This window comes from Populus alba, chromosome 19 (genome assembly GCF_005239225.2).
Source record: "Populus alba chromosome 19, ASM523922v2, whole genome shotgun sequence".
NCBI classification, from domain to species: domain Eukaryota; kingdom Viridiplantae; phylum Streptophyta; class Magnoliopsida; order Malpighiales; family Salicaceae; genus Populus; species Populus alba.
The window spans coordinates 16,584,405-16,593,905 of NC_133302.1; the positions used below are offsets into that span (position 1 = coordinate 16,584,405).

Sequence of the window (9,501 nt, forward strand, 5' to 3'; positions counted from 1 at the left end):
AAAATTAAGATCGATCCTTAATAGTAAGAGACTTGTCAATTAAATTGCTTTAAAAAAATTAACATTAGACCTTAAAAAAATAAGACTCGTCAATTAAGTGATTCAAAAAACTTTTAACATTGCTCTCTTAAAAAAAAAGACTAGTCAAATTTATCTTTTTTAAAATGAGAGTTGAACCCATACAGATGGCAAGCATTGATTATGTTTTTTTTTTTCTTGTGTACTTCAATTAGTTTTGAAACAAACTCGAACGCCATTACTCTTACCCAACGGGCTTTAATAAAATTGCATTGACCCAATCCTAAATTATTATTATATTACATAAATTCACACCTATATTAAATCATTTTTTTATTTTTCTTTAGAATGTTTAAATTTATTAGCTATTATCTTATTTTTTATTATTGTTTATGAGAACACTTGTTATTAGAAATATTTGGATTTGCAACATGCCTAAAAGTGTAAAAATCTTCATTTATGCAAATCACATTCTTACATTTTCATTCATAGAATAAGACACACACACAAAATCATATATAAACAAAATACTTTATGCACAAACATCCGCACACAAATCAAAAATGTGTAACCGACATAAAAAATCATATAAGTAAAATCCAAATACCTATACCAATACCAATCTAATAATAAAATTGTCTTATCCTCTTAAAATCAAATAAATTCAACACATCCTAATCAAATTCAAATAAGTCTAAATGCAAATTTAAAAAGTCCATATATAAATCCAAACATATCCATAAATGTTCAATTATAAAATTTTTATGGAGGCAAATTAATAATTGATCAATATGGGCTATTAAAAATGATTGTAGTCTATAGTTGATCATAAAATAATGAAATAGATTAAAGCAATGATAACATGCGCAAACCACATGCTAGAACATGGATTCATGCTGAAGAAAAAAGAAAGTGTCTTTCATGAACCTCTCTAAAATCTGCAGGAAAAAAGACCACTAAAATAGACTTAGAGTTTGAATTAAATGATTCTTGCTAGATCTTGAGTGGTTTCTATTGGGTTTTCATGAGAAAAAAAAAAGTATGGTTATTGGGTTGATTTTGTTATGATCATTTATTGAGTTTGTGAAATAAATAGCAAAAGTGTTATTTGTGGTTATGATTAACAATTTGACCTTGGTAATGAAATAGGCGGGAATTTAGCTTTGTTATTAGTTAGTTAATTAGTTAGTAAAAAAAAAAGTATGGTTATTGGGTTGATTTTGTTATGATCATTTATTGAGTTTGTGAAATAAATAGCAAAAGTGTTATTTGTGGTTATGATTAACAATTTGACCTTGGTAATGAAAGAGGCGGGAATTTAGCTTTGTTATTAGTTAGTTAATTAGTTAGTAGTTAATAGGTAGTTAAACATTTAGTTTGTTATACAAAAGGTTGTTACAGTTAGTTAAGAGGAGGAATTGTAAGGAATAATAAGTGTATATAAGGGATTGTAATCATTTACTAACGGGTAAACAATTATAGTCTAATTTTTTTTTTAATTCTCTTCTCTCTCTACTTTCTTTTCTATAACTACTTGTTAAAGTTAAACCGTAACAATTGATATTAGAGCTAGTTCTAAGAATCAAACTTTGATAAGAAATCATTGAAGATGGTGGAAAGTAATAAAATAAAAGTTATGGAGGAGTAATGTCATAGACTTGAAAATCAAATACAAGAAATTCATCAAGAACTAAGGAATTCCATGATTGAGAACAAAAAATAATGTTTAAAGTAAGGCAAATAGATAAATCTATAGATTAAGGCTTTAACAAACCAGTTTCAAGTGTTTTTGGCCAATCAGACAAAAGAAAAGGAAGACTAGTGTGATTACAAAAGGATACATGGCTAATTAGTTTAATGGAATAAAAATGAGAGTCAACACTAGTTCGGATGGAATATTATTCAAGTGTAGGTGCCATGATCACCATAAAACTGGGTATAATATATAATTGATAATGATGGATCTGTGGACATTAGTAAGAGACAATCTAAAAGGCTGGTTGAGAAAGTGCATGAAGTATTTCAAGCTTAACTTTATTTTTGCCTAATAATGGATAGAACTACCATATATTATTATATTTAGATGGAAGGGAAAAACTCTGGTTTGAATGATTTATAAACATAAATGATTATTTGTCTGGTTGGGAGGAATCTGCACAAGTTATATGCAAAAGGTTTGTCAGCATGGATGACAATGTGGAAGAATTTAACAAATTAGTGCAAGAAAAGAATGTAGAAGAATATGTAAAAAAGTTAAAAAATTTAAATCATTGATACATGTACTGAATCCTTCTCTACCTGAGTCTTGCTATGTATTTAGTTTCATTAGTGGTTTCTTCCCATGTCTCCTCATACAAGCTTGTACGAGTTAGTTGAGTCTTTTGTATGTAAAGTTCATGTTTTTTATGTTGAGATTATAAAATGAATTCAAACAAATAATAAATAATATAAAGTTCAGGTTGAGTGTTATAATGCATTTAATATTAAAAATTATTTTATGATGATATTAGATCTAAATGGTATCCTTTTGAAACCAGTCAACAATTGCATGCGAGTAATGTTATACCATATAAAGTGTTACAAATAGTTAATTCAAATATTTATGTCATTAAATTACCATTAAACTTTGATATTGTCCATACTTTTAACACAAAGGACCTAGCTAAATATAAATTACACATTTTATCAATGATGATCTTTTTGACACCTTTACCTTATTATCCTTATCATTAGCACACAAAAAAAACATATTAATATTATTTTAGATGCACAAATTGTTTTTAATAGGGATGACGATATTCAATGAATCCTAATTTATGAGCTAGATGATTAATTTAGGTTATACTTGGATTATTAAATAGATATCACAATAACTTGATCATGATCTTTGAGAGCATTATTAGAGTCGCCTTAAACTACACTTGACAGGTCAAGTTTCTGTAACCTTAAAAGAGTTGATGGAGATATTGGACCTAATATATGGTTTATACACATGGATGATCATAGATGCTGTAAAGTATACCAACCTACAACCTATTGAGAAATTAGGCTTTAGATTTTTTTTTATATTTAATTCATTTGAACTTTTAGATAAGTGTTATTAATTAGACTTTCTTTATTTTGAATAATTTTATATAGTGGATTGAGCCTAATAGTTGGTTGTTTTAGGAATTATTATTTATATGTAACTCTCTATACATTATTTTAAGTTATTAATGATTTGAAAAATTACAAAGTTACAAACTTTTCCAATCTTTTCTTCAACTTTCTCTTCTTTGGCTTATTATTCTTAATTTCTTTTTGTTCTTTCTTCTTTTCTTAAATCTTTTTTTTTATCTCACGTCAAGTACAACACGTGAGAACTCTTTGTTGGTAAACTCAAAATTATCTTTGTGTTGTAGCTATTTTTTTTTGTTTTTGATTCTTTAAAAAATTTATTAAACTTAAACTTGAATCTATTTGCTGAGTTTGAAAATCATATTTTCATGCATATGAATTTACATTAATTTTTTTTTATTTTAGAAATTGAGTTTATTTATAATTTTAAATTATGATTTAGAATGTTGTTAAGTTTACTTTGTGTTGTGTTAAGGAAAGTGTAATTTAGAAAATGAGGTTAAAGTATGTTTGGTAACAATTAGTTTCTGTATTTTTTTAAATAAAAAGCATTGTGATAAAAGTTTATCACATACGTTAACACAATGTATATTTGTGTGTGTGTATGCACACATATTGTGTTAAGGCACGTGATAATGAGTAAAAAATGGTTTTATAGTCTCTTCAAACCAATATTTATTTTACATTTTATTAAACATTTTATCATACCATAACTATAATAATAATCTTAACTATAAAAAATATAATTAACCCACTCCACTTGAATGCTCATATACAAGATTCATATTTAAAAATAAAATAAAAAAGTTGGATGAAAAATGGTTTGAGAATATATATTTTTAGCCAAGATAGTGGAGTCAGTATTCAATATATCTCTTACTATTAAAAAAAAATTGATAGACGATACATCATCTACCCATTTTAAACAAAAAATAAATAATAAAAAAATGATGGTTAGGCACAAGGGGTTGTCTCTGCAAGGCCACACACCTCGCCTTATATTTCATGAGCCAAATGTTTTAGCCAACCAAAGCATAAAAACCTATTTTTTTTTTCTATATTTTTTCTTTTCATTTTTATTAAAATTCATTAGAATAAATTAATCATAATTTTTTCTAGATATTATTTGATTAAATACTATTTGATTTGTTTTTTCAAATAAGGTTATAATTATTTTTTATAACATGAGTAAACACTTTTTTCTTACAACTTTTCATGATGATATTTAAAAAAAACATTTATTCGGTGGCTTTCATACACATGTCAATTTTTATTGTTGTACAACTAAATAAAAAATAGATTAAAAAAAGCTATTACACTTAACTAGGTCCATAACCTAGGTTGTGATTTTGATGGGTTAATTCGAGTTGATCCGAATCAATCTAAAATGTTATTGTCTTAATGTATAAAAAGAAATGGTTAAAATGAATTTGTCTTGACTTTTTTTAAAATAAAACAAGATTTTAACCAGGTCGTATTTGGACCTTGGTGACACTACCAAAAAATTCCTGCGCAAACCCATAGGTTGTGTATATTCTAATTTTTTAATACATTCTCATCAAAAATTATCTAAAAGAAAAATATATTTGACAAAAAATGCCTAGTAAAGATGGAATGTGTTGGTAAGATAAAATGGTTTTTATCACTCGTTTGATATAATAGTAAGAGTTGCTTTTTAAAGTGTTTTTTGTTTAAAAATTTATTGAAATAATATTTTTTTAAAAAATTTATTTTTAATATCAATATATTAAAATGATCTGAAAAAATATATAAAAAATTTAATTAAAACAAATAAAAAAATTTAAATTTTTTCAAAAACAATTTTAAAACAAAAAAAACAAATAGGTTCGTAATTAGAGAGATGCTTTTCTTTATTAATTAGATAGATGTTTTTTTTTACCCTTATTTCAAACCAATAATTTTTTTTATTTTTGATTTTTTTATTACATAAAGAAAAGAAAATAAAAGAGTTATATTTCTCTATAGAAAAAAAATTGGGAAAGGAGGTATCTTAGTAGCAAATCATTGTGTTTAAATTGAATTTAAGTTATTACGTTTTTTTACAAAATATAAATTTATTGTTATATAATTAAATAAAAATTTTTAAAAAACTTCTCATAAAACAAATCAAATATTTTAATTTATATTTATCTTTCAACTTTCCGATTTAATATCAATTTGTATCAATAAGTTTTTTTTTAATATTTATTAATGTATATAATTCTTAATTTGTTTGTATTAAATTAAAACACAAGTTTTTAATTAAGAATTAAAAGTTTGTTTGATGCTAGAAAAATGTGATGACAATACCTGTAACTTTTTATATATATATATATTATTATATATATATATATATATATATGTTAAAGAAGAATTTATCTGATTTGCGGCAAAGCATGACTCAACTAGTTAGTATTACCTTTTCTTTTTGCTCTATTCCTATCCTAGTGATAATAAAGTTTGTTCCTTTATTGGATTTGTCCAAGTAAGCTGCTTTTTTATATTTTTGTCTAAAAATTATTTTTTAAAATATTTTTTTTATTTAGAAGTGATTTAAAATATTATTTTATTTTTTAAATTTATTTTTAATATCAGTATGTTAAAATAATTTAAAAATATCTAAAATATTAATCTAAAATAAAAAAAATTAATTTTTTTTTTAAAAAGACAGTTAAACTGTAATACTAAATAAATAAATACTATTGGAGACTATGGTTAATTTATTGGTAAAATCTGAAGGCAATTTAAGGGTTAAGTAAGATAAATAAAATAAAAGATTGAAGGACAATGTTGTCTTCGTATTACAAAAAAGATAATTAAAATAATGCGGCAATAGCCACTCCAGGGAAAGCCAAACTTGAAAAGATATCTTGCTCAGATCCAAAACCACAAAAAGGAGAAGAGAGCGCCATGTCTGGTCCCTCGAGCTGCAGCATTTACATCGGTGAGTTCTCTACGATTGTTGCTTCAATCATGTGATAAACCATTGGATTATGTCTTAATTAGACCCTTAATTACTATTTGTACAGGTAATTTAGACGAGAGAGTTAGCGACAGGGTTTTGTATGACATTCTAATTCAAGCAGGCCGTGTCGTGGATTTACACATTCCTCGAGATAGAGAAACTGATAAGCCCAAAGGCTATGCTTTTGCCGAATATGAAACTGAAGAAATTGCCGATTATGCTGTCAAGCTATTCTCCGGCCTTGTCACTCTCTACAATCGCACCTTGAAATTCGCGGTGTGTACTTTTCTTCCTTTTCCTTCTTCCTTGTCTTCCTCAAGCTGTAGACCAAAATCTTGTCTTGCTGATCACGATTTCTGTGTGTTTAACTATTATTCACCTCTCCATGTGATTGTAATTGTTGAGATTTTTTGAAGAAAAGATGTTGGGTTTGAAAATATTGAAAGTTATACTATTTATTTAACAACCTCATGGAGGCTGGAGCCTTGGCCTGCCTGCTTATGTTATTTTGGGGTTTGGTTATTGATATATGGTGATTTTATTGAACAGATATCTGGACAGGATAAACTTGCGCAAAATAATTTCAATGGGGTTGTGCCTGTTCCCAATTCCTCTAACAGACAAAGGCCATCTCACCCTGTACCGATTAATAATTTAGAAATCCCTAATCATTCCATGAGGTTGTCGGCTCCTAGCAGGGTTTCAGCTTACCCTGCAAATGATTCTCTAGGTAATGTGGCTTACTTTATTTTTCTGTCTCCTATTGTCTTATGTGAAAGTTTGTTGTTTTTGTTTCTTTCGTTATTTGCTGAGCAAGTTTTTATCTTTCTTCACTGCTAGCTCCTCCTGGTGTTACAAACCTTTCTAATGGATATGGTTCAAATTCCAATGGCAACAGTAATGATAGTGATCGAAGACTTTTTGGGTCCGCAGTCAATGCCATTAGCCGTTCTAGGTCTCGTTGGTATGATACAAGTAACCCTATGCCATATACGCACTGATTTTTCAATAGAAGACCTTGTAGGGCGCAAAGTCTTATCTGTCACACTGGAAAGTCTCTTTGGTTAATCAGTCAGGTGTAGTTTGTTGTGAATATGTAGAAGGTTTGCAGAAAATGATTTCTTGCCTGCTGTCTTTTGCCTCTAATAGTCTGATTGGATGAGTGTTTGTTTCTTCATTTGCTTGCTTTGTTGTTGTTGTTGTTTTGTATTCGGGGACAGTTTATTCAACTAAAGTGGATAGTAACTTAAACCCCAACAGCTAAGTTCTTCCCCATTGCTTCATCTACCTCCTCTCTCTTGGATGGTGTTGGTCCCTTCAATTTTCTGTCAATTCATTTGTACTTATCCCATTTAACAGGAGGAGACAGATGAGGGTCTAGAATGGATATCTAGTGGTCTTATAGCATCCTACCACAAATAATTAAAACAAAAACAGACAGACAGACAGAGAGGCCATTAGTATCAATATGTGATAATATTGTATTAACTTCAATTCTCGGGCCATTATGTCCAAGATTATGCTAGTTACTGATTAGATTGTTTATTGCACATGTTTGGTTTAACCTTTCGCCATGTCCTACCTGTTGATTTTCTTAATAATAATAATGAGTTTTCGGTATATTCTGAATTAACCAGAATTGTTTCTTCCCATCTATAACTGCTTCTGATTTGATATTTGCATGCAACTGTTTTACACTATTAAACCTAGTTCCATTTTTATTAACCAGAAATGTTTTTGTTGTTGTTGCTGTTGTTGTTGGGATGCCTTATTTGCTGAAAATTATCAATTCAAGATTTACTTCATCAATTATTGGCTAAAGCTGTTTAGAGTGATGCTTGTGAGCAAAATAACCATTATTAAGAAAATCATCTTGGTTCATAAAAAAAATACCTAGCCCACTGTGGGGGTGTTATTGATATTGAAGGTGCATTTGTTAGGTGCCTTCATTCTGAAAAAAGCGTCAACTTGATGCGTTCTTGGGTTATTTTGACGCTTTTCAAAAAAAAAAAAAAACCATCAATTTGATGCTTTGTCAGCCTAAAAACTCTTCTGAATGCATTTATCAAACTCATTACTCTTTACAAGCTTGATTCATGGCTGATGTCTTAAAAATGCCACCTGTAGTTTTTTAATGTTTTTCTTTTCCTAGATATTATAATTTGCATGATACCAAATTTTATTGCTGCCCAAGTTACATGTGCATTTCCTGAATCTATGCTGGCTGTTGAAATTCAAGTGAGAACTATTTATTGGGGCACAACAAATTGTTTCTATTTGAGTTTTCCTTAAATGTAGGGAGTTCATACTTTGGAGTCCTGGATGAGTATGCAGCTTGTCTTGTAAATTAATGTGTGTTCTGTTCTCCCACTGTATGGGAAAAGCATCAAAAAGATGTTTTGGAAAAAACTGGTACTTGGCACTGTTCATGTTGGGAAAACTGCCCACCATAAAAACAAAAGTGTACATGGCTGTTGATTTCAGTATTGTTACTAATCTGAGGTTTGGAAATTGGAAGGGTGAGCTACTACCAGCTGGGTTGTATGAGATCTGGTTTATCTAACCTGAATTCCTCAACCTTAAGGTTTGCTGCTGGAAGTTTTTCTTTCCTATTCTCTTTTAAGTAGATATAGGCAATGATTTTCATTTTTTTCCTCGGAAAATTCAGCATTTCATGAGAAACTCAATTCTCTCTGTATACTAGTTTGCACCCTGTTGAATTTAGGGGTATCTTGCTTGCACAATCAGCGTGCTTTAGCCTTCTAATTAAAAATATGGTTCTTCCTCTGAGCTTTGACAGTGGATCGATGGCAAGTGAGATCTCAATTAGGGATTTCAATGATTTATATCTTTTGGTCCCTAGATTGTCTTAGAATGCTTGGCATCTGATCTTCCTGTGAGACAACCTGTATCATCATTAAAGCTGAGGTCGGCTGGCCTGTTGATTCTTTTGGTCTTCTTCAATTGCCTCTTGATGTTGTAGCCTTTTCTGAACTAGACTTTGCTAAAGAGCCTTGCATTAGATTAACCCCTGGCAGAAAATTTTTAGAATGAGATGTGTTTTCAAGTGTAGTCCCAAGTTAGTGGCTGCATTATTATGTTTAATAAGTAAAACACAGTGCATATAGGAAAATATAATCTGCATATCTGAAAGTTTCTCACTCAATTGTTGGTGTATGTTTGTTGTCAAGTAGTGAAGATTCTTGCCAGAACAAAAAAAAAGAAAAGGAAGAAGCTATTGCATGTTTAAGATTCTAATTTTATCGTGTTGTTCTCACTCTTGTATATACTTTAGGTGAGATTGTCATATATTTGTGAGTGCATGCTATTACAATTTGCCTATTTCATTTCTGTCATCATTTTACAACGTGTCCACAGTGTCTGGTTTGTTTCAAGTATGT

General features: G+C 29.0%; 1 protein-coding gene across 1 annotated transcript; it reads left to right on the forward strand.

Annotated features, from left to right (window-relative positions):
- Window positions 1–5,923: 5,923 nt before the first annotated feature.
- LOC118044087 (uncharacterized) lies at window positions 5,924–7,375 on the forward strand. Its single transcript, XM_035052247.2, has 4 exons — window positions 5,924–6,079; window positions 6,165–6,376; window positions 6,650–6,830; window positions 6,941–7,375. The coding sequence occupies exons 1-4, from the start codon at window positions 6,046–6,048 to the stop codon at window positions 7,099–7,101; spliced, it is 588 nt and encodes a 195-aa protein (XP_034908138.1). The 5' UTR covers window positions 5,924–6,045; the 3' UTR covers window positions 7,102–7,375.
- Window positions 7,376–9,501: the final 2,126 nt, after the last annotated feature.

What these genes read in the sequence shown, in the direction of transcription:
- LOC118044087 (XM_035052247.2), top strand. Translation starts at nt 6,046, where the DNA reads ATGTCTGGTCCCTCGAGCTGCAGCATTTACATCG. An exon ending in GAGCTGCAGCATTTACATCG is followed by an intron (nt 6,080 to 6,164) that starts GTGAGTTCTCTA and finishes CTATTTGTACAG; the next exon opens with GTAATTTAGACGAGAGAGTT. An exon ending in ATCGCACCTTGAAATTCGCG is followed by an intron (nt 6,377 to 6,649) that starts GTGTGTACTTTT and finishes TTTATTGAACAG; the next exon opens with ATATCTGGACAGGATAAACT.